General features: G+C 38.0%; 1 protein-coding gene across 2 annotated transcripts in view; it reads left to right on the forward strand.

Moving 5' to 3' along the window:
* The window catches only part of APBA1 (amyloid beta precursor protein binding family A member 1), a 108495-nt gene that overhangs the window by 65965 nt on the left and 17527 nt on the right, over window positions 1–25003 (forward strand). The window contains exons 3-8 of one of the 2 annotated variants that reach the window (XM_054808758.1): window positions 7814–7915; window positions 11386–11425; window positions 15009–15154; window positions 19968–20000; window positions 21094–21180; window positions 22095–22280. In XM_054808758.1, the coding sequence (XP_054664733.1) occupies window positions 7814–7915; window positions 11386–11425; window positions 15009–15154; window positions 19968–20000; window positions 21094–21180; window positions 22095–22280 (594 nt within the window). The remainder of the gene's footprint in view (window positions 1–7813; window positions 7916–11385; window positions 11426–15008; window positions 15155–19967; window positions 20001–21093; window positions 21181–22094; window positions 22281–25003) is intronic. The other variant, XM_054808759.1, reaches the window with a different exon arrangement.

A 25003-nucleotide genomic window follows, 5' to 3' on the forward strand; every position in this document is an offset into this window, starting at 1 on the left:
AGTCATTCCTATGTGTTTCTCCTCAAAAGAAATGTTTGGTAGGTATATGAAAAAAGAAAATGGGCTCATGGACAATTCTCCTGTAATAAACTCCAGTAGCCCTATGATGTAGGAGGCAAATAGCAGACTTTTGTGAATAAATAAATAGTGTACTGAAGTACTTACCCTCCATTGTTAAATATTAAGCATTTTCTGTCGAGTGCCCTGTGCAGCTGGTTTAGTGATGCATGCTTTCACCTGAATAAGGGATGGTCTGCGTATCTAGTTTGTGAGGAAGGTGTTGTACTTGTATATCTTATAAAAGCTGAAAAATTCTCTCAGTGTCCTTTGAATAAATGCAGTAAGATTTTTTTTTTTAAGTTTGCCACACACACGAGAGATGAACAATTGACATACATTTCCAAAATCTGTTTACCTAAAAACTTTTTAAACCAAAGCAAGCCATCACTTGGTTGTGGCCTCATGAGGATATCTCTTTCAAATACAATAGCAGTTAGAGCTGCACATCTGCAAGAAATGTGACATCAGGAAACTGACCCGTGATGGAAAAGACTGTGGAACTGTAGTTAAGTTGTGTTTCCTGAATGTGAAATGGAGAGTATCTGTTCACATCGTACTGAATAATGTTCATAGCTGGAGACCAGACTGGAGCTTATGATATGCACATGTCTGAGAGTGGTAGAACCCTTTAGTAAAAGGTGTTCTTCCAGATGCACACATTTATCTCACTGGAAGGGAAGGCCCATATCCCATTTAGGTAGCTCTTGCCCATCATTCTTCTCTGTCAGATTCTCCACCAGAAGCCTCCTGTGAATATGCCTAGTCAGGCACGGAAACAGTGGTGTTTAAAGGTCTAAATAGAAGACATCTGCAGTGCATACACCTTGACTTAACGATGAACACATGTTCAAGTGGAAAAGGGAATAGCTTTCTGTAATACGTATCTCAGAATACAATTAAATATTCTGGGGTATAAACTGTACAGAAGGTCTAAAAAAAGGGCTTTAAAATGTCATAGAGCTTTGAGAATAGTTGCTTGCTTAGTTGTGGAAGTACAGAGGAAGCACTGAAAGGCACAAAAGCTCAGATAGATTTTTTTTTTTTCTTTTTTGGAATTTAAAGAACAGCTCTGTCCGCTTATGTCCAGAGAAGAGAAGCAGGCTGCCTGCTTCACTTCTGCCATAAGCAGGAGGAAACAGTGGGTTGTAGGGAGAAATTCTCCATTTCAGGACTAAATGCCATGAGCTTTTTCTGAGGTCCATTTAGTTACCCATGGGGATATAAATCTGAAAGCCAAGTTTTGTTGACCTGGAGGGCACGATTTGTTGCTGTGTGCCAAGACTTCAGTTTTGCAAAGCCCTCTCATCAGTGTTTACAGTCTCTGTTCCTCTGCAGATGCTTGAGGTGGTACAACGTTAAAATAAACACTAATATAAAGCCATGTACATGGATGGTTTGGATTTGTGAAGTCAAAATTCAGAGCTGAAGACAAGCCTTTCAGGTAGAACAGAACTGAGCTGCATTGTTTTCTCTATTGTTTTTGGTTATATATATTTTATTTCAACCTTTGAGTTCTCAGTTGCAGGATTTTCTCAATTCTGATTACTCCAGAAGTGAAGTGTTTTCACGGAGATGAATTTGCTTCACTTTTTCCACAGCAGGAGTAATGTATTATTAACAAGGCAATAGAGAAGTCTATTTTAAATAATTAAGCAGGTTTCAGTAATAGATGAACTAAGGGGGGGAAAGAGAAAGAAAAGAAGTGAAATAAAGATGAGTTTATATTGTTAGGATATTGTTTTCCTTTTCTGAGCAGACCTTTTAAAACTGTTGGTTGAGCACACAGAATACAGGTCATCTGTCTGTCATCTGTGTGAGAACACAGTCTTAAAATTATGCAGAAAAAACCCACCCCAAAAGCCCCACACCAAAAATAATTTAAACCCCCCCCCAACCAAAAAGCATTTTAATATCAAGGGCTGACAGCTTTATGCTGATTCATCAGTCACACAGAAGATAGCTTAAATGTATCGATTAATCTGCTTGAAGAGAAACACTCTCCGGATGAGTTATGGGCTTTTCAATTACAGTGAGCACTGGATACATAACCCCTTGAATTTATTTTTTTTGTGTCATTGTTTATTATGTTTTTTAATTATTGAAAGATCAAAGTGATTTCAAGTGACTTTTCTGTGCTATTGAAAACTAGAACAGCACTTGTTACAGCTAAAGTCTTTTGAAAACACAGGAGGGATCCACACTAATTTTCTCAGACTGACACATGAAGCTGCATTCGAACTACAAGTTCCAGTGAAAGTACAGCTAAGGAAGTCCATACCTGAGAGAGATAAACAGCCGGGACTGAAGCAGCTTCCAGGAGCCCTGCTGCACTGGCAGCCTTCCATGCAGCGTCGTGCCGCTGGACAGACCCTACCTGCATAGCGCCTGTGTGTGTGATCTGACAGGCAGTCAGAGTCCGTACAGCCTAAGATTTTATTCAAAGAGAAGTTACAGCTCAGAAGGTGTGACTGTGATACTGCATAGTTAGTGCTACTGACTGACGTGGCCAAGAGACTCTTTGAAATGGGCAAATTAAAGGGTCATCTTGCCCTAACAGACTGAGTCACATGTATTGTTTGCTCACTCAGACGTTTCTGTGTCAGATCTAAACCTCTGTGTATTCTTAGTATATTTTTACTTTGTATTGGAGACTTAGTAATATAATAGTTAACAGGTGGGGGTTTTTCTTCAAAGACTTTGACAGAGGTACACAGTTATCGTTTAGGTCAAAATCTCTGTTTTTGTAACTTCAGTGAATTTTACTGAAGAGTTACAACTCAGGGGTGCTGTGCAGACACTCATGGACAGTGTGTTTGTTTTAAAAAAGCTAGTTTATTCAGAGCTTTTGCATAGTGTAACATGTGTGAGCCGTCAGATCTCTCAAGTGGGATTGTCAGTCATTTTTCAGATAGTGGCAAGTGGCAGGAGGCTCCGTCCTTGCAGGGCATCGTTAGTTGGATCGGGGGAGATTCCCCAAACTAAGACTCCCCAAACTCTATTTGTTCTCAGGTCTTACACACAGCTGGTCTGTGATCCTACGTGGCCACTCTGGCACATGTGATCCATTGCTATAGTTTACCTGAAGCTGCATACAAACCACTTTCTATGTTAACTGTGTACATAAGACTGTCATACATGACCTTATCTGCATCTGCAGGAATAGTTTCTGTTGACTACCAGCAAGTACCTTATCCATGTACTGTTTGGTCATTTTTTGCAGCAGAAACTGTGTGTGGGAGCTGTCGGGTCAGCTAGAGTCTCTACCCAGGGTGGTAGGTAGCACCCTAAAGCCATGAGTGGTGCTTGTCACTCATCATATGTGTAGGAGGAGCCTTCTGGGGGAATCTCGGAGGCTGCCTGAAATTCTTGTTTGGAGAGATCCCATAGCTATTAGTCAAATGCTTTGTTCTGAAGTGGGCAGTTTATGCAGTTGCCTTGTCTCAAGTCAACACCTTGTATCATCTGTGCAGAAAGTGGCAAGGGGTGGTTCCTGGACCACCCAGCAAACTGATGGGTAAGTGCACTGGGTATGTGCAGAGGCAGTTACACCACAATTACAATTACGCCACAACTGCAGTACAAACTTAGGTTTCATCTTTGTGTCACAGTTATAAATTAAATTGCATAGATTATGCCACAGTAGGCGTGTCTGTGTACAGTAGTTCTGAGTTGGTTTTATTTTTTCAAACCCTCCATTTTTAACACTATATTTAAAGCAAATTTAAACAAAGACAACTGATAATGATGATTAGTTATATTGTAAGGAAATTTAGCTTTCAGCTTCATTCTTTATGGGTACTTTATGCCATCTAAAGGCCATGAACATATGTTGATGGTCTCAGTCTACATTTTAGTGAGTAGAATTTGACCTGTTCAAATCACAGTAGATATTCTGCCACAACATAGTTGTGCTAAGAGATTTACTGCCACAGTTTGTACTGTATGGGGCAGTACTGGTGAAATTATGCATCTGACTATACTTGCATGTTGGGCCTAAGTATTTCATAGTGCTTTGACCTTTGCCTAATGTGTGTGAGTACTTCTCAGAAGACTTTTTATTATGGAAATCAAATAAATTTAAAAGCCTTGCTTTATCCAGTTGTCTCCTCTGAACTAATGTACCAGTAGACTGTATTTGCCATTTTTCTGCCAAGAAACATGTAGATGTACATTAGTGTCATATAAGTAATGACCTCTTGTGAGAGTGAATCTTGCGTAGCTGAAGTATTTATTGATTTCATCCCCTCTGTCCCAGCCTTGTGTGTGGTGATGTGACCCACTAGGTTATACTCTTTTCAGATAAGCTGCTGCTAAAAACAGGTAAAACACACTGCCTTTATAAAGCAAGAGCAGGTGGTTATATCTGAAGGTGTTTCAGTGTCAGTTGTTTGTCTTCATGAGCTATTCTGTAGCCAGCTAGGTTGACCTGTATAGGTTAGATGCAACGCAATGCAACACAACCCTCTCCTGTTACAAATTCTGTTACTAAATCCCTCTGCACAATAGCAAGGAAGGTTTCTTGAGTGGAGTGGGTCACATGTTAGTTAGAGTCAAGCAACGCTAAAACTGAGATGGAGAATTTTTGGATGTACCAGATTGAGTATCGTAAGAAAAATGTAAGTAGATTTTCGAGAGGAGAAATGGGGTAACTAGTACTTTTTTGTTGCTGCATTTAAGAAAACATTTTGTAATTCCATTGATGGACCTCTCTACGTAAAATAGCATGCTTGACATGAACGTACTGTGTTTGTTCTGACAGCATTTTTGTTCAGCTTCTAAAACTTGTTTTGTTAACAGACAATGAAGCAGTCACTAAGCATTTATTTTAGACCAGTTGTAGTGTTTTGAGCAGCTATGCAAGTTGTCTATCCACTATGATGTAACAAAATATTTCTTGTTATTGCTGTGAGTTCATTCTCTCCTTGTGTATTGTATATAGTACTTCTGAAAATGTATTTTGATGCAGAAGAGTGGAGTGTTTATTCTTCAAAGACTGAACTTTTTTGTACAAATGTTTTTGACGACTGCTCTCATGTCATGTCCTGTAAGCAAACTTTATAGGATGTTTGATATTTGAGTTTGGTAGTTTGGGTTTTGGGGTTTTTTCCCCAGAAAAAAATTGAGCAGATATCCAAACAGAGCACATGCAAAGCTGTGTGATCATTTTGATGGTTGCTTAATTCTCATACTTCATAGATGAAAATAGCTGAGAAAAGGTATTTGTAGTGCTACTGGAGTAACTGTTAGTACATTTTAAATAGTGCAAAATTTCTTAATGTCAGCAACCAAATCGTTTAAATGAAATCATTTATTGTTACTTCTTTAGTGTGTGAATATGAGGAGTTTCTAGCATTTTAACAAACTTTTTTAAAGAAAAGACTTTATGCTAAAATATGATATACTTTATTTTGCTGCTTTGTTTACTATTTAAAGCTCAGTTCTACAGTATCCTGATGCCATTTTTAAGGTTGATAGTATTGTGCACCTTTTATATTTAATCCTAATACAGAAATCCTATGTAACTATTGGGAATGTGAGCAATATGAGATGCTTCCTTAAGTAAATGTGAGTTGCCATTTGTGCAGTTGAGTCACCATGGCACTGTTACTCTGGTAGTTACACAGCAAGTCAGGGGAGCCTGTATCTCTCCCACAGCCCCTGCATGAATGAACGCAGGGCAGTGAGCAATCCTTCAGTCTGATGGTGCAAGCACATGCCAGGGACCGTTTCACAGCTGCATCTCCTTTTTGCCCTGCAGTTGTAATTCAAAATATAGGGAGATGCAAGGACTGCTTTTTTACCCAGGAGATATCTGTAAAAGGAATTGCTTCTTAACTCTTTGGAAGCCTTTATTAGTTCACTATAATTCTAATATTTTATCATTAGTCAAGATAGACCTTGTAAAGGAATGAGGGTAAAGAGAAAGAGGAGAAGGGAATTTCATTTTCTTGTTTGTTCCATATCTGTGAAGCTAAGCTTGCAAAGCTTAGATTTCCCCCCCCCCCCCCCCCACTATTTCATAGAACTCAATGTTTCAGCTGGAGTAGAGGCATAGCAGGAGGGCATTCCTAGATTCGAGGTGCTGCCAGTTCAGAGCACTGGAAGTGTAGCCCTTTTCTGGTGTGACTCATTGGCTTAGAGAAAAGCCATGTCATGTAATTGTTTCTGAAACCAGAAGAGTAGTATTTGATAGTGTTGCCATCAGCAATGGACTGTTGAGCTGGCAAAGCTAGGGCCAAACTCCTGATTTCAAAGGACAGTCTAGAATGCCAGGGCTGCTGGGCTAAACACCCAGTTTGCATAGCTAAATGGTAAACCTTCCCTGGAGGATTCACAGTTTGGCATGCACATTCACATGTTTTGCAGGTATCTCGTTAAGATCTGCCTTTAAAAACGCCTGCTGGGTTGACACTTTGTACTCTCTTTCATTTTTCATTCCTTCATTAATTCCACACTCTGTGTTCTTGTGTCCTACCCCCATACCAGTCCTCCCTGCTCTGGACTTTAGATACCTCACTACAACTTTTTAGTGTCACCAGCATTCATTAGGAATTGCCTGTGGTTACAATATCTTTTCCCAAAGCATTCTTTCCTTTTACCAAGATACTTGCTGATGGATCACATAGGTGTATATATTCTGTGATCCTCCTTTGCTGTGCTGTTCCCTTTGTTTTTCTGCTATGACATTTTTGATGATCGTGAATGACTAGGACATGATTGGAAAGACAGTGTTTCCACTGCATTGTTTACAATGAAGGGAGAAAAATGAGGAAATCTGATCTAGAGAGCATATAGAATACTAAGACAATAGCATAAACTGTGAAATATTTTCTGAATTTGTGCTGTATCTAGGATGAGGAATCATAGTCATTGATTACGCTGGTATGGAGTAGTCCTTGAATATATTCATAAGTCCTTGAATACGTTAGTATTACTCTGCACAACTTATAAAAGTTGTTTTCCTAGATGATGGAATAACTTTTATGGACAACCGCTGAAGCCTACCTCTGCTCAAATTAGATTATTTTAGCACTTCTGGTTAATTATACCTGAGAGCATGTGTACTTATGGGGAAATTGCAGTCTTTTCCTCAGTCTCCCCAATTTGACAACTAAGTAAGCTTCAGCTGCATCCCTGTGTTCCAGTCATGGTCAATTCATCTGTCTCCCATCACAACTTACTTCTTAGTGACTTTATCTTTTCTTTCCTAGAATGGCAGAGCTTAGGACATTGGTCTGCATGCATTGCCTGCAGCCTTCAGTAAGCTCACAGTCATTAGCCTGCATGCAATAGGCATGTACTTGTGCAACTAGAAGTCTTGTAACTGCTAGTTGAATGCTGACAGGAAGTGTAAGTAGGTGGCCTAATACCAATATCAGATGATCCTCCATTCACCTTGCAAAAATACAGTTTTATGATGTACTTTTTGGCTGAGTATTGCTTGCCACTGAGTACAGTTTTTTATTTTCCAACTGCTTCATTTCATACGTTACTGACGAATAAACACAGGTGTTGTAAAAAAGATTCAGCTGTTCAGAATGAGTCCACTGAGATACTGATATGTCATTATGATAAAATGCAAGGGTTACAACATTTTAAAAGTGTTTGTCTTGTTTGGAGTTTTGGGTTGGGGTTTTTTTTTTTTTTCTCCCCTCTCATCTCTTATTTCCACTGCCAAATTAGAGGAAAACATGAAAGAACAATTTCTACACTGGTCACTCAGATTGTTATTCTATTTTCTTGCCATGTCTAGTCTCCATCTCCAGATTCCTCTTCACCTCGGGGTGCTGAATCGTCAAGTAGGCAACATCACCAAGATGTCTGCACTACAGCAGAGGCCTCCACTAATAAAGAGGTAGAGTGAAATCCGTTTTAAAAGCCACAGTCTTGTTCATGCTATTTATGCCTCTTTATTTTCCTTGCCCCCTTGTACCTGTGCAATCCCTTCTTTTCTTCCAAAATTGCAAGAAACTTGAAAATACGATTTGTAGATCCTTTCCCTTATGCTTGCCTGACTGTCTGACTGAATTTCTAACATAGTTAAGACTATTTATCATGCAATTTCTGACTGTGTTCAGCTGCTACTAAATTTATTTAACTGCCTGGGAGGTATTGGTTTACTAAACAGCCAACATCACGTCTATTAGAGGCAAAAGGAAGAAGCCCTTTTCTTTTTTCCATGCAGAATGTCTTCCCATAAAGAAAAGAATATTTCTCAGCCAGATGAAAATGCTTCCTTAAATAAAATTAATTAGGTCATAATTTATGCTGCTTAAATATTTTGCCATTGTCAAAACTGACCTGCCAGTGATTCACAGAGTTCAGTGCCTGACTCCTGGCTCCTCAAAATAAAGCTGAATACTTACCTTCTGGGGTTTTTTTCTTTCTTTTTTTTAAATTTTTTTCCTCACTTGGCAGCTTTTTACACTGCAGTAGTTCCACCAACACAAAATGAGAAGTGTGAGTAGAACTTTTCACAGCATGAAAAGAAAATAATTTGGCATAAAAAGTACTTGGATTAGTACAGAATGGCTGGCTCTGCAAACACAAAAATCTGCAAATATTTGGTTTATTTGCTTTTTGGTTTTTAAACTTAAAAAATCTATAAACTGTAGTCTAACAAAATACTATATGGTTACTGATAGCAATGCATGAGTTATCTTCCGCGATGAAAAAATCTGATCTACTATAACTGGAAATACTGATCAAAATTGAAACACTAATTAGTAATCCATTCTTTCTTTTTTTTTCTTTTGTTATTATCAAAGGATAAAAAAGCTTGTAACATGTATGTATTTGTGCCAGCCTATATTTGCATTTAGAAAATAATGAAAGGTTTCAAAAGACTTAAGAAACTCAGTCTAAGTTTCTTAATGTGCTAAAGCCTTTAACAATAGATTATGCCGTTATATTTTCATCTACTGTATTGTTAACTTGTTAAAGCCTTTAGCTTTCTTCAGTACAGATTTTTCACTTCATATATATCCTAACATTTAGCAGTTTTCAGATATTGATAAACGTACCCAAAGGAAGAAAACAAGACACTACTCATTTCAGGTTTTAGAATGTGTTCATGCTTAATTTCAAAGGTGATAAGCCAAATTTCAGAATAAGATGTGCCAGGCTGTTTGTTTCCCTCCAGTGAGCAATAATGCCTGCTTTAGTACTTCCAATGCAAGAACAACAGTGATAAAGCAGCCTCATAATTTTGGGGAATGACTTTTAGGTCTTAGTAAAACCGTTTTTTAAAATATAAATTTTATAAGACTTGGTGGCAACAAGATTAACAAGAGTAATGAAACATTAATGACCTTGACAGTTCATTATTCATGGTTATGTAAAATTAAAAGGTATAGGTTTCCTCCTGTTGGTAACTTTACCTTTTACATTATTCTTCCTGTGGTTTCAGTAGAATGTCTTTCAACATGGATAATGAACAAAAAAAACCCCTTAATCTTTCAACATGGGTAATGAACAAAAACCCCTTAATTTTGTGTGTGAGTTTTTTGGAATAAAAACATATATGATGACAGTTTACACCACTCTCTCCTGAAAAGTAGTTGCATTAGCTAGTCAGATTGCTGAATAGTTGCCAAATCTGTAATTACTGACTTTGTTCACTCTGTTTAAAAAAAAAAAAAAAGTATTTGGAAAGGTCATTGATACGCATGCGCTGTCTCCAGTGTGTGTTGTCCTCTAGGCCTGCCAGAGTCCAGTGGTTGAATCTCCCTCTTAGCACTACACCAGCAGCAATTACAAACAATTATTGAAGTCGGTATGGGTAGGTGGTCCAGTAAAAACATCCATCTGAAGAGATGAAAGAGCCACAGATCTGAAAAGGCATGTCAGTGCCCCCACAGCAGCTTAAATGCTTTGGCAGTGGGAGATCATTGTTTATTGACATCTTTATTTATGCTGGTACAATCTCTGATGGAGAACTTTCTTGGTTTTGCAGTACAGCTCAGTCATTTTCATAAAGAACAGCAAGTACTTAAAGGCTGCAGAGGCTCTGTGTCATGCACCTTTTGCTTTTATTTCACAAGTTGTTTTATTTTCTAGCAAGACAAGCATCGCTGGTTGGAAAATATTACTTGTTACATCCATTTTCTATTTGTTGCAGTGGAAAACACTCCATGGGGTTAGTCACTCAACCTGTCAGGGAACTGTGACCTGCCTAGTTTACCTGAGTTTTCCACTAATACACAGAACCCATCATAAAGGAAAATAATTTGGCATATATTTCAATGGATATTGTCTGGAAATATACTGGAAATTGTCTAAGATATTGTGCATTATTCTAATCATATATAGATTTCTTTTAATAAAACTATATTAACCAGTCATTGGAGGAGTTACTGCTAATGGAATCAGTTGTAGATTCATTAATGTTTTGTAATCCTGGGACTATCCAAAATTCTTATCTGCAACACATAAGATGGCAGCAGATATTTCAATATACTTTTTACCATCTATATATTGCCACGTAGAATTTTCTTTGATAAATTTTCCTATGTGTTTTATGTTACTGATTATAACAAAATGGTGAGTCTTACTCAATGAAGGTTGTAGCTTTCAGGTGTTTGAAGTGTTAGCCACAGAGTCTTTCACAAAAATTGCAGTTGGAAGTAAGGTCTTACTTTAGACTTACATATGCAAGTCAGGATTTTTTTTTATTTGTTCACCTTTTATGAAATTGAAACTACCAAATGTGGTTTTGTGCTTCATACTTTGTAAACGTAGTTGGTGATCAAGTGTTAGTGAATTCAGTTACCCCACAGAATACAGGTTGCTACCTAACCTGTTAAAATTTAGAAAACTTTTTGTAGGCTCTATTAATGTGAGGGATACATCTAACAACAGTCCTAATAAATAACATAATTTTGTTAATGAATAACTGACTGGGCTGATGGTTTCAGTCATGAATAATAACAGTATAGCATAATTTTATATATTGCTGCATGTATTTATTTGTAGTTGGAAGATCCAGTGTCTTTGAGACATGATGTATTTTCCTTCATACTTCTTGATTAGTAAAAGTAGACCACGTATTGGTAGACAGTTAATATACTATTGAACACCAACAAGTAACTGAAAACTGGGCCTAGCATGTTGCCTGATAGATACACAAACGGAATATATTGAATTTAACTCCATTAGGTGCTTAGATTTTCAAAACGCTAAATATAATAATAAATCTTAATAAATGGTGATCTTCCTTTGCTAATAACTATGACTGATTTGCTTATTTTTTTGGCATGGAGAAATTTTTAATGCATGTTTGTGTATGCTCTGTTCTGTTTGAAATCCTTTTTGTCTTAATTACAGTCCAGAAAAAGCTTGGCTTCATTTCCAACGTATGTTGAAGGTAAGATAGTTCTACAATTTCTAAATGTTTTTTCATATCTGAAAACCTCCGATATTTATAATGTATAAAATCTATTTTTATTTGCAGAATAGAAAAGCTGCTAGAGGTGGGTATACAGATTTAAATTAAATTGTATTAAATCTGGAACCTGACCTAAATCCTACTATACTCTTCCAGAAGTTCAGAAACACGGAGCTTTTGTATTTTTAGTGTTTTGTTCATAGTTTCTTTCTCAGTTCTGCTGGTTTTTTATCAGTATCACTTTAAAACTACTAATTTTTTAATGGTATTTACAAAACTACTAATTTTTTAATGGTATTTACACAACATGCGTGAAGATGTATGTCCTGTCCGAGCAGCCAGGGATCAGGTTAGGAAAGCCAAAGCCCTGATAGAAATTAGTCTGGCCAGGGATGTCAAGGACAACAAGAAAAGCTCTGGCCAGGGATGTCAAGAACAAGAAAAGCTTCTATAGGTATGTTAGTGATAAAAGGAGGACAAGGGAAAATGTGGTTCCCCTCCGGGATGAAACGGGTGACCTGGTTACCCAGGATATGGAGAAGGCTGAGGTGGTCAATGACTTCTTTGCCTCAGTCTTCACTGGCAAATGCTTGAGCCACATTGCCCAGGTCACAGAAGGCAGGGATTGGGAGAATGCAGAACCGCCCACTGTAGGAGAAGATAAGGGGAGGTTGCCCAGAGAGGCTGTGGCAGCCCCCTCCCTGGAAGTGTTTAAGACCAGGTTGGATGAGGCTTTGGGCAATGTGGTCTAGTGGAGGGTGTCCCTGCCCATGGCAGGGGGCTTGGAACTAGATGATCTTTAAGGTCCCTTCCAACCCAAACCTTTCTATGATTCTATGAATATGTGTGGACAAGGAAAACAAGTTAGGCAAGAAGGGTGTAGTGCTCTCTTCAGCACTGATTTCAGTTGGCAGGCTCAATCCAATCTCAATTGGATTAATTAGCAGAATTTAATTAATTGTTTCAATTGGCAGGCCTACCAGAGGAAATCTGCACTGCTTTACAGCTATTTGTCCTCTAATTAATTAGTGCTTCCTGTCTTAGAGTTAAGGTTGTGCTTGTAGTAGAGCTGAGTTTATTCAGAACAATGTGAAAAATCAAGTTACGTGCTGCGTGAACTGCTGTTACCTTTTGTATGAGTCTGCATCCTGTGTATGCAGGAAGACTGAATGCCATAAAACCCAATTATTTTGTTATGAGAGCATGACAGAAGCAGAAAAGTTGAAGTTTCATGGGTTTTTTCCCCCCCGACAGCAGTTGTTCCATATGCTTGATGAAATACCAGAAATACAGTTGATGTGATACATCATTTGGACTCTCTTGGAACTCCTTGGATTGCTTTACAGTGTGCTATGTTTAAACAGTTACATGATTATTCTCTTTAGACTACAAATTGATCATTGGTTTAGTCTTCAGTGTATGAGCTGCATATTATGGAGTCTGTTGCCAGAATGTCAACTAATAGAAATTTCATATATTGTTTTGAAACTAGATGAGCTTTGGAATTTTGCAGCAATGAAGGATCTCTCTTAGAATTGAAATTCTTCTCCTAGTGGTAGCCCTATCAAGGGCTGTCTTAAATAATCCTCCCCTCCTTAAAAAAAAAAAAAAAAATTGTAAACTAAAATTTTCTTAGATCTTGGTCCAGTGCAAAACTCCTTAGAAAAACAAATTTTCCATTTTTAGCCTCTAGCAATGGAAGAAAAACTTGCTAGCACCTATGCTACATTTTAGTTCAGATAATAATTCAATTGTCAGAGGTAATAAATAGACAGAGTCTTCTAAAAGTGGTGCTGTCTGTGTGTTCACCTCTGATGAAAATAGAGCACATACCTTTTTAGGTTTCTATATACTTCCTTCTGGGAGTCTTATGTATACCTTTGTCACTCTATTTTTATGATTTTTGTGTTTTGATTAGAAATTGTACTGTAAAGGGGTTTGTACCCTGTGAAGTGGTGGAAGTGGTGAAATGGCCTTGACGTATAGAGTAACAAGTAGCAACACTTAAAATGCTGTATGGTTTCAGGACTGGAAGACTGTGCAAATATCTAGTACTTCCAGATGCATAAATTTTCCTAAGGAAACATTCCATTTCTTTGGGTCATGTACTTGAGAGGGACTTGTTCATTTTGAGAATTTTCCAGATCATAGTATCTGAACAAATTCTGCACACTGGAGGTGCGCATCTTAAAATTTCTAGTCATAAATCTTGATATTTAAAGAAACCATAAAGGAGACAAGCTTGCTCATAAGATTTATACATCTACTTCTGTCTGTGTGTATAGTTTCAGTGTGATACTCATCTCCAGCTCTTTCTTCTGTTATTTTAATCTTAATAATGACTTGCATTTTTTTGGAAGCCGAAGCTACCCATGCTCGTTCTGAGTGGTTGTTAATCTCTTCTGTTATAATTAGAACAAAATTGGCATTCTGAGTAATTTTAAACTTTAAGCCCTATCACCTTGTATCTCAAGATACCCCTTGAACTAGTAAAAACTCCATTCTGATATTGTACGGTTTTTGCTTTGTTCTTAGAGGAAAAAAAGGCAGACCTATAAACAGTTTAGATTTTTTGTGATAAAATGTGGATGCTTTTACCATTAGTGTTCTTTAAGATGATTTGCATTTTCACTTGTCTTGAACATCGTTTTTCCTTGCTTGTAAGAAAATAAGAAGCTTCTTATGTTAACTAGCCTCCCTTTCAGATCATGACAATTTTAACGTGTAGCAAGGTGTTAAAATAGAAGGTTTTTACCTATACAATTTTTAGATATAATTACCAAACACTAAAACACTTACAGATCATAAATGCTGCTTTGAAAGGATTTGCATTGTTAGGCACAAACACTTCACTACCCTTTAACTTTCCACAGAAGTTCATGGGAGTCAGATCCTTACGAATCTCTGGTCTGAGAGAGTTGTTTTGCTATCAGGAGAGCCCATTCTCTGTGTATTTATCAACATTTTTAAAGTCTGTACTTTACCTCAGTATCCTCCCTGAGACTAAGAATGATTTTTAAAGGTCTGTGGCATAAAAGTACTTTGCTTAATTATGCAATCAATCTTCACGTGTTGTACCTGTAAAGCATTCCTGGGGAGGTTCCTCTGCCTGCTGTGCTAACTGCAGCTGCACGCAACTGAGCCAGAGGCAGATGGCTGTTACTAAATCACACCCTTCTCTTTCTGTTTGTGACCGTTGGTGTTAAAATTGTGAGGCTGGTTTTTGTGGGTGAGGGGCGAGCTGAGTAACTGTGTCTGTCCCTTTATAGCAGTGAAAACTCAAGAAATCATTTTGCTCCAGGGTGATCCCTGCTTGCAAAAGAATGAGCTATTGTGAGAGACAGGCTGAATTAACAATTACAGCTTTTGCTGGAGAGATATTGAGAGCATTTGCTTGGTGTTTTGTACCTATGAAGGTACTCGTTGCCATATCATTATGCTAAACTGAAGTATTTCAGAGGAGGATTTGCAGCCATCAGGTCCAGGCTCAAGTTGTCAGACTGCTGCTGTTTTGCCATGGTTCAGCATGATTTTCTTCAGTGATTGCTTTCCTGTGTTACAGTTCCTGGACCTTGCGATCCTGAAGACTTAATTGATGGAATAATTTTTGCTGCCAATTACCTTGGCTCAACTCAACTCCTTTCTGATAAAACTCCCTCCAAGAATGTGAGAATGATGCAAGCTCAGGAAGCTGTCAGCAGGATCAAGGTGAGGAGTAATTCCTACTGCTTCTCATACAGGTGCCTTAAGGTTGTGGATATTAACTTCTTACACATGCAGTAGTTTTTTCATGTGGTGTTATCTGTGGTTTCAGAAAGGTTAAATGCCTCGTCTTTCTGCAGAGGAAATAGCATTTTTAATGCTACTTTTGGAACAAGACTGATAAGGAAAAGTTACCAAATCATTTTAATTTCCTATAGTATGTACTCTAAGCCAGAATCTGAAGTGAGTGGTGCTCTAAGTTATGTATTACCTGTGTGTTGAGGGAAAACAGGTTTAGGGTGTAACTAGTAAGTACTGCAGCTGCTTCTGGCTTGGCACTTGACAGAACTGGTGCTGTGGTAATGTCTGCGGTTATTTTTGACCCTGCTGTGGATATGTTTCTCCACCATGTAACAGGTATGAGCTGATTTAAAAAGAAAAGCCTGTGATGGTACAGAGATGTATGGAAAAAAATTATTTATCCTGGAATCTGATATGTTTAGAAAACAGAAATGCCCACCAATTCCTGTATGGGCTGCGACAAGCAATGGGCATGCTGCTGTATTATAAGTTACAATGATGACATTGTCAACTGAAATTAAGGTGTATGGATGAAGTATTACAGGGTTGTAGAGGATGCTGCAATATTCCCGCTACCCATACATGGCTCGGTGGTAGGCACACAGCTTCATCTTCTGCTAATTCAGCTAACCAACAGAAGCTCATCTGAAAGTTTTCCTTAGTTTAGTATTTGTGTATTCTTCTTTTGTGTAGTTTATTTTGGATTCCAACTCAGACTCTGTGTGCAATTGTATAAAAGAGAGAGGAAGAGAGACAGCATGTTATCAGCAAAGCCAATAGCACTGTCTGTTAAGGTTGTCTGATGCTTCCTGCTGTTATTATACCTTCTAATGTTTTCCATGCCAGGTGTTCCGTTCGGTCTGTGTATGAAACAGGGAAGCTCCAACTAGAAGCATTGAGACACTTGCAGAAATTGTAATTTTGCTGGTGTTCAAATACATAAATTCTTGTAACCTCGTCTCTGAAAATCACTAACGCTCTAGCATTTTAGAGGCGGCAGGGATGTAGTCTTCCTGTTACAGATAAGTTATCTTCTCGCATCTCTGTAGAAGTTTCCACAAATGTAAGCAACTACTGAGCCTTTTGAAAAAGAATAATTTATCTGTGTTTATTGGAGACTCTGGATTCAGTGACATTTTTAAAAAAGATTTTTCACTCAGCTTTCTCAACCCTGGCAGGTCTTGGTGGGTTCTTCCCAAAGCTACAGTGGAGACTTTTCCTTACAGAGTCCACTTCTTTCCTGCTCTGGGTTCAAGTAAGGCTGTGCCTGTCTGTTTAGTAGTCCCCATATGTTCTTTCCTGACACTTGGCTGCATGGTAGAAAAGTTATCCAATTTGAATGTACAGAAAACTAATGGTAAGATAGAGAAGGGAGAGAAATAAAGGCTTCAGTGAGGCTGGATCTAGGAGGGGTTAATCACTGGAGGTTGAAAGGAAAGATTAGCATCAGCTGTCATAGGAAACTGGAATTTCAGGAGTAAAACTTGAGCCTGGAGCTGGGCAGGAAGTTTGCACCTAGGAGGTAAAGCTTGTGTGGGAGTACACAATAGACAAAGATTGAAGGGTTGTGTTAGAGAAAACCGGAACAGAATTGATTCAAAGCAGATCTGTGAGGTATAAGAGTGTACAATCATTCTCTGATACAAAATGTATTTCTTAGAACTTTAAAGCTTTTAATGAATTTCTTACTGAGGATTCTGTTATGTGTCAGCACTGCTATGCCTCAAAGCAGAAGAAATCTATTTAGCTCATTTCACTTATAAACCCCATAATTTATACATCCATATAAATCAGCAGGCATGCATATTCCTGGTTGTAGTAAATTTGTCTCAGGATGGAGGCCCAAGCAGTTCCATTGTTGACCTGGCAAAAATCCTAGCTTGTGCACGTAATTTGCCGAAATTGTATTTCAGAAAATTGTTGGCTTACTGCGACAGTTACTGCTTTTCTGCTTCTAGACGAAGCTCAGGCAATGTAAATACACCTCCCTGCACTTTAGGGTCTTTGGTTTATTAGGGTTGGGTTTGGCTGGTTCTGTTCCTGACTGCCATTAAAGCTAAACTTTTTTTAGTGAGAAATTCATTATGACAGATAGAGTTCCTGCTGCCAGATTCATCACAGCATAAGATAGCCTGGGAGTTCATCTCTGTGAAGTCCAACTAAGTTAAAACAAATACACTGCTTTGAAGGCATTGGTTGAACGTAGTTATTTCATATTTCTACTAGGAGGTACTTTTAATAATAGAAAAGGTATGTCACCATTTTCAGACTGTAGTCTCATTTTTTTCAGATAGCATAAGAAATATCTTTTCACATTTTACTTGGAGTGAATCCATAAGACTTGTAACAGTAAAAAAAAATCAACGTGTTCATGGTTACAATTCATAGCTGATCTGTGCTGTTACATCTCACATGTAAACTAACAACTTTCATTTTTATTTTTCATCAGCAGATTTGAGCTGTGTGACAGGTTTGAACATTTTTAGATAACAACTGATTTAATTATTGAATGTAATTTAAGATTGAACCCATGTGTGGAAATAGTTTAATATTGTGCACATTTTGTTTACTCAGTGTCATCTGGGTGTTCACTGAGTTGCAGTACCTTTTTTTTTTTTTTTAGAGATTAAATGGGTTGAGTATATTTAAGACATTCCTGTAGCAAAAGTGGAAGCACGCTGGTTTTTAACAATTTTTAATTTTGGAAATTGCTACTAGATACATAGTTACATTTCATTTACCTTAAATGAAAAGCCTGGACTCTATATTTAAAAAAAAAAAATTTTGCTTACATTAAGTAGTTTCTATTTTTTCTAAGAATATAGAGAGAATATTTTGATCTAAATTAGCAAAATAACACAATGATAAAGAGAATTTGTCTGATAAAGTGTCTTGCATAGAATTATCCTAATTTTTTTCCATGGACCATAATTTCTTTTGTCACATTTCTGTGCAGTGTTAATTCACTTATTAAAATTGGTTGTTCCATATCATTGCCTTAGTTTTATGAAATATTTGAAAGACATTCTTCAAGAAATTAAAATACCACTAAGACCAGATGCTTCTATTGCAAGAGCAGAATTTTCAATACATTGAATGATAGTGTATTTTTGATTAATTTTGATTCTGCATTTTAAACCTCTAGCTCAAAGATTTCCCCCCCACACACACACCTTTTCTTCTTTTTGGCCTGTGCTTTTCTTCTTTTGTGAGGTCCATCACTCTGTAGAGTTTGGGGAGGGGAGGAAATTGTCTGAAGAGGAGCTTAATTTTGGAAAGCAATTTAAATGCTCTATCTCATGAGTGTCTCCCCCTTGCCCAGTGTATGGCAGGCAGCTGTTATTCAAGATGAGTATATTATTTCTGAGTACCAATGCAAATTTATATTAATGCAATGAGGATCCTGCAATGTGAGGCAGTTCTAAGTGCTTCTGCTATAGTTTTCAATCACCAATCTATAAAATATTTCTCAGTTTGAAAAAAGTGACTAAAAGCTGGTGTGAGAATGTTTATATAAATAAATGTTTATGTAAATAGGCAGCACTGTCTAAAGTAGCTGCTTTCAGATTTGTGTAGATGAAACCTGACAGATTTAAGTTGTAAATATTAGTATAAAACCTTTGATGTGTCTTGTGATTCAGGCCTCCTGTTTGTTCTTCATAAAAGTAGTTAGCCATGAATGTCTATGAAGCCTGTAATAGTAATCCTCCTTCCCACCACAAGAACACCTATTAATTTAATTAGATAAGAGGCTGCTGCTATTGGAAGTAAAAGGATATCTGCCAGCCTGGTGAGTATTGTGTTTCTTTAGTAAGCAAGTCTGTAAGTTCAGTACACCTTGGTTTGAATTAATGATTGCAAGACTGTAAGAGTGATGCTTATTTGTGTCATTGTTGGCACAATAGTAGCACATAAGGAATCAGTTTATTGTAATGGGTTGATATATCTCTGGATGTAAATCAATTAAACTACTTAGTGACCGAAGACCTATTTTCAGATGTTTGTGGAACTGAAGTACATTCTCCACTGCCTTCTTGAAAAAATGTAGTAGTATGGACATATTTTTGTGCAGATGTTACAGGAAAACCTGTCCAGATATGCAGTCCTGACTTTGGTATGGGTATATTTGCACAGGAGGAGGAGAAAATGGAGGTGAAAGTTATCTTCTGTCATTTTGTTTTTCCAGGAAAAAGTAGCATAGTTTTAGGGAGGCTATTTTTTGAAGACTGTTTAAGTTTGAGAGCATTACAAAACTTGAATCTAAATTCTTTAGATCTGAAAAAGCTGGAATAATAATGGTTAAGATTCTTCTCTCTCCTGTTACACAGCTGTTGCTTCAAAAGAAGTAACCTCATGGTTTTTTACACTTTTGTAAATGAGGGGAAGCTCCGTTTTTTTATTTTTAAAAAATAATCAACAAACAAACAAGGAAAAAACCCGCAAAACCCCCCTTGTTTGTTGCAAGTAAAGTTTTAAATGGAAAAAAAAATCCTATTGTGTTCTTCCTGACTCTCTTGGTGTGGTTTCTTTTCATTTTTAAAGTAAGTGTGCTAAACATTTTTTTTTTAAATTTTTTTAAGCCAAAAAGAAAAGGAGGAAATTAATCTAAGCAGGGACTAATTTAGAACAGCTAGTACTTTGTGACCCCTGACATTAGCATGCAGATTCCTGCTTGACTTGGAGTCTCTGTAAGTTCTTCTCTAACTGTTCTCCTGTCTCTTTGTTCCATGCTAAGCAGATGGCCCAGAAATTAGCCAAAAGCAGGAAGAAGGTGCAGTACAAACTCCATCAGCTTGATGTTATGCCTGTTCTTTTGTTTTTCTGGGAGGGTTTTTTGCCTTTCTTTTTATTTTGTCTTTTTATTTTCTGCATCCAGCAAGCTTCTGTTTAAGATTTATTTCTGAGCCACCATACAAGTTGACATTTCTCAGAAATCAGTTGCCTGACTGGCCATTTTTTGTTGCTTATCATTAGCCGTTTCATGTTAGAAACAGAGTAAAGATTGGATTTATCAAATGGTTACAGGCAGTATCCAAAATGCATACTAAAGAAACAGGACTGACATGGCAAAGGCTTTAACTCCGTGAAACGATAGATTAAAAGTCCTTTTTTTTTATTTTATCTTTCTATGAGTGCTTTGTTTGATTCACAGATATGTCAAATTGCTGGATGCAAAAAAGAAAAAAAATGTATGTACACACAGTAATATGCTGAGATTGACTCATCTTAGTAATAACTTTTGTTTAAGGAGTTTTTAAGTATCTTTTAACAAGTCTAATTTTTTAAAAAATTACAAGCGTTTGCTTTCCGTTAACAAAATATGACTTCTAAAGTGGGTTAGTGCTTGAATAGTATGTTTTCTGACTGTCAAGGCCTTCTTACCAGAACTGCATTATGAATTGCTAAAACTATACCCACCTGTGGTACAGGTTTTTCCATTGGACTTGGCAGTCACTGTTAGCCCATATAGAAATTCCTCAGGCAAGAGATGCCATTAGGCCTTTCTATGGCTTGTGTGAAAAACCTTTAAAGTGGGATTCATAGTGTGGAGAAAATGGGAGAATTATTTTGATTTTCATGAAATCATTATATATTTCATGTTGCAGTCAGGTATAATTTTACTGAATCAGAAAAAATATCGGGGAAGCTTTTATGGGGTTAACAATTTTTCAAATAATATCCAATTCCCTTTCACATATATATATAGTTTCCATATCTTTGTGTTTAGCTTCTTCAGTCTAGTACTCTGTATCTTGCACTGCTGTTCTGGTGACTGTGTCTTAGTATGCCCTGTTTGTGAGCTAGCATTGTTAGTAGGTATGTTACCTAATGTGTTTCTTTGACTCTAATCCATTTATTTGCAGGCTCCAGAAGGTGAATCTCAACCCATGACTGAAGTGGACCTCTTCATTTCTACACAGAGAATAAAAGTACTGAATGCAGACACACAGGTATAGACAAAGAAACCTTTGTCAGTATTGTGTTAATAGGCTACTGAAATAGACTTTTGCCTACCTGCCAAAATTTGTCCTTCAAAAAGTGCTGGCTCTTGTATTTCCGTCCAGGATTTCCTGGTAAGAAATCCATGCTCAAGAACCGTGTCATACATGCAATTACTCTGGTGTGTCTGACTGTAGAAATGATTTTGCGGGTAAGCTCATTTCATGTGAGCCATGATGCGTCAAGATCTAATTGCGGCTCACCAGTACCTGAAGGGGCCTACGGAAAAGCTGGAGAGGGACTGTTTATCAGGGAGTGTAGTGACAGGACAAGGGGTAATGGGTTTAAGCTGAAGGAGGGTCGATTTAGATTAGATGTTAGAAAGAAATTCTTTACTGTTAGAGTGGTGAGGCACTGGCACAGGTTGCCCAGAGAGGCTGTGGATGCCCCATCCCTGGAAGTGTTCAAGGCCAGGCTGGATGGGGCTTTGGGCAATGTGGTCTAGTGGAGGGTGTCCCTGCCCATGGCAGGGGGGTTGGAACTAGCTGATCTTTAAGGTCCCTTCCAACCCAAACCATTCTATGATTCTAAGTATTGATTGTGCCCAGAGTAGTCCAAAACGTTTGTTTGTGATGATTTGAAGTTTGTAGTCCTTTGCACATGCACGACCAGCATATTTGAGTTCTGATACTGAAGTCTTTGTGCTTTTCCACAGAAAACACGACTTAAAGCAAAAAGCAAGTTTTACAAATTAACTTTTGGAAAGTGAAGCTCTTGTTTTCTGTTGGCATCTGCATGCACGACAGCTATTACAGACTTCACTTAACAAAGGTCTTATACTGCCATTTGTTTGTTTTCATAGTATTAGGTGTGCAATAAGAACCTCATTTAAACAGCTGCTCATGTTGTTTTTTGTATTCCCCAGGAAACCATGATGGATCATCCTCTCCGGACCATTTCTTACATTGCAGATATAGGAAATATAGTTGTTTTGATGGCTCGTAGGAGAATGCCACGATCTAACTCCCAGGATAATGTGGAAGCATCTCACCCTTCCCAAGATGGAAAGAGGCAGTACAAAATGATTTGCCATGTCTTTGAGTCTGAGGATGTAAGGAATTACTGTCTTGTAATTTTCTAGAGGTGGAAAAATAAGCAGATTTGGTGGGCTTGAATTACATTGCCAGTGGTCCTATTTGGTCATTAGCTGCAACCAAATATTTCATCTAAGCAAAGGAACTTGCCTTCTGTTTGCATGCTTGGATCTGACATTTTACTCACAAAATCGACGTTTATAGAAAAGCTTCCCATTTTTAAGTTCCTTCAATGCCTTCCAGTAACAATGAGAGGAGGATCCAGTTGCCACAGCTTACAAATACCAGCTCAGATTCTGCATGTGAGAGTCTATTACAGATGCTTATTTTATTTTCCTAGGGAAACTCTAATCCCTTGTATTGCATCAAGGAAACATTGGTAAAGGTGATTTTTTTTTTTTTTTTTTTTTGAGGTTGAGGACACTTGTGTTGGGGAGTAGTTGCTGACATCATATCAAAAAAACAGAAAAGAAAGTTAGTAATTCCAACATCCCGAAGTATGCTGAATAGAGACACAGCTGAGTAAATTTTAGTCTATGGTGCAGGTTACTAAGTTGATTTGATATCCTGTCTTTACAATCAGTGTGCATGACTTACCGATTTTATGCACTTTTTAAAGCTCAGTAACTGAAAGGTAAAATCAAATATATCAGATGGAAGTGGCTAGCTATGTAGTTGTTAGGATCATAATTGAGTCAGCCCTAATAATATTGGAAAATAAAAAAATCTCAGTTCTAAGCCCTCCAAATAGCAGAGTATTACTTGAGAGAAGTAAGGTGAAAATATAATTTTCTTATAAAATCGTCATATGTCTTCCACTCTACAGTGTATCAGCAAGGACTTTGAGATGGAAAGGTTTTCTTGAATTTTATGTAATGATGAATCTGTTCTAAACTCATGTGTGGATAAATTATCTGGTTGCAGATGAAGGTACATGTACGACCCACTGCTGAGGTTAAAAAATAAACACAAGAGCACTGATAGAAGTAATCCTCTACCAAAATTTTGACAACATAAAAAAATGTGGATTTTTTTTTTTTACCTGAAATAACATGTATGCCACTTTTGCAAAGCCTTTCAAGAAACTGATGTGAAAAGAAAAAGATTAGCCAATGGGTTTTTTTGGCTTAATATCACTTGATATGCTGCCTGCTTTGAGGCTGCTGTTCCTGTATTACTAGCCATAAGTGTGGACACTGCTAGCTGTCTTACTGGCCAGTTGAAAAAGAAAATCAGACTCTCAGATGCCAGAGGCTGAGGCTTATTTACCTTCAGCATGCAGTGGCCTGACTATGGTCCAGACTTCCTGGATGTTTCCCAGGCTGCTGTTAATACTTTGGCCAGCTGGAATCTATGCTTATTTTAAGGGATCACTCACATTAGTTTCTGTGGTTTATTTGGATCAACCCATATTTGAGTCAGATGTCACCCTCCTTATGCCACTAGATATTGGCCTGGAAAGTCCATGTCTGTAGATCCAATAAAAGCACTGCTCTGTAATGTGAAAATATGCTGAGAAATTGCAGGAGATTGTATCAGCTCTCCTTAGTCATAGTATAGTTCACGAATAGTTTGCAAAATTTATGTCAAATACCCAAAAGACTAAGAAAGAGTTAGAATGGAAACATTGTAGCACCATTAGCAGCAAGGAGATGGCAGCTTCAAAGATTTTTGTACATCCAGTGCAGCACTACAGCCTGTTTCTATTATAAAAGTCATATATGTATCATTGTTGCCTTTTCTTCTTCTGGGACAGCTGGGTGTTTAGAAGAATTTACTCAGTAACTGATGCGGAAACTGTAAGCCCTGAAGCGGGTGTTGGCCAGAATGTGTGTCTGCTTGGAATAGTCCTTTTCTAAGGTGGAGAGCACCAGATTTTCAACTGTTTGGAGCTGGATCTTCAAATGGGCTGAACCCTAGTGTTGTGTCCAAATGCTGGGAGTTGATCTCTTCTTGGAGAGAAGATACATGTGTATGAATGTAAAGTCTGCATTTATCTCCTCACCTAGGTTACTGAGCTATGGAGCTGTAGTTTTCCTGTTTTCTTGCTGTCTTGTTCTTGCTGTCAAAACTGGGTTGATCTGAGCACTGGTAAAAAACTGCCAGTCTAGATATTGGCCTTTTCAACAGCAGCAGTCATGCTATTCTCATCAGCAGGTTTAGCACTAGTTTGAGTTGCTTTAAGATACAATCAGCTTTTTATTTCAAGGTTGGGAACCTTTCCTTTATTATGGACCAAACTGGACTTTAAATACAGCTGGTAGGCTGTATAACAATACATCTCAGCAGTCTTCGTTCATCACCAGCACGCCCCCAGGCCTACCTTGTCACCTGTGGAGCACTCGTTTTTTCTTCCCTCCCTTGGCCACAGCCAGCACTGTGCTCCAAGCAACTGTTTCAGTACACGTTGTGGCCAGCTGCTGCGCACCACACAGTACTTACTGCACGTATTGCTCCGGCTTTGCACAGCAGTACTCTGCACCGTGCTGTGCTGCTTTCCTCTCCTGTCCATCACCTGTCTCATACCAACCATGGTCACTACCTCAAAGGAAGGCATCCCTCTGGGTCTGCTGTTTCCAGCTGCATCCCTCACCTTGCATGACACAGAGCTTTCCCCATGTCTGCCTTGTGCCCGATTTCTCTCCCACTGCTGCGGATGTAGAACAGCTCATGATGGGAGCAATGCAGTGTAGTGAGTGGCACGTTTGGTGGCTTTAGGTGCAGAGAAGGCTACGGGAAG

The sequence above is a fragment of the Grus americana genome, chromosome Z, assembly GCF_028858705.1.
Source record: "Grus americana isolate bGruAme1 chromosome Z, bGruAme1.mat, whole genome shotgun sequence".
Classification (NCBI taxonomy): domain Eukaryota; kingdom Metazoa; phylum Chordata; class Aves; order Gruiformes; family Gruidae; genus Grus; species Grus americana.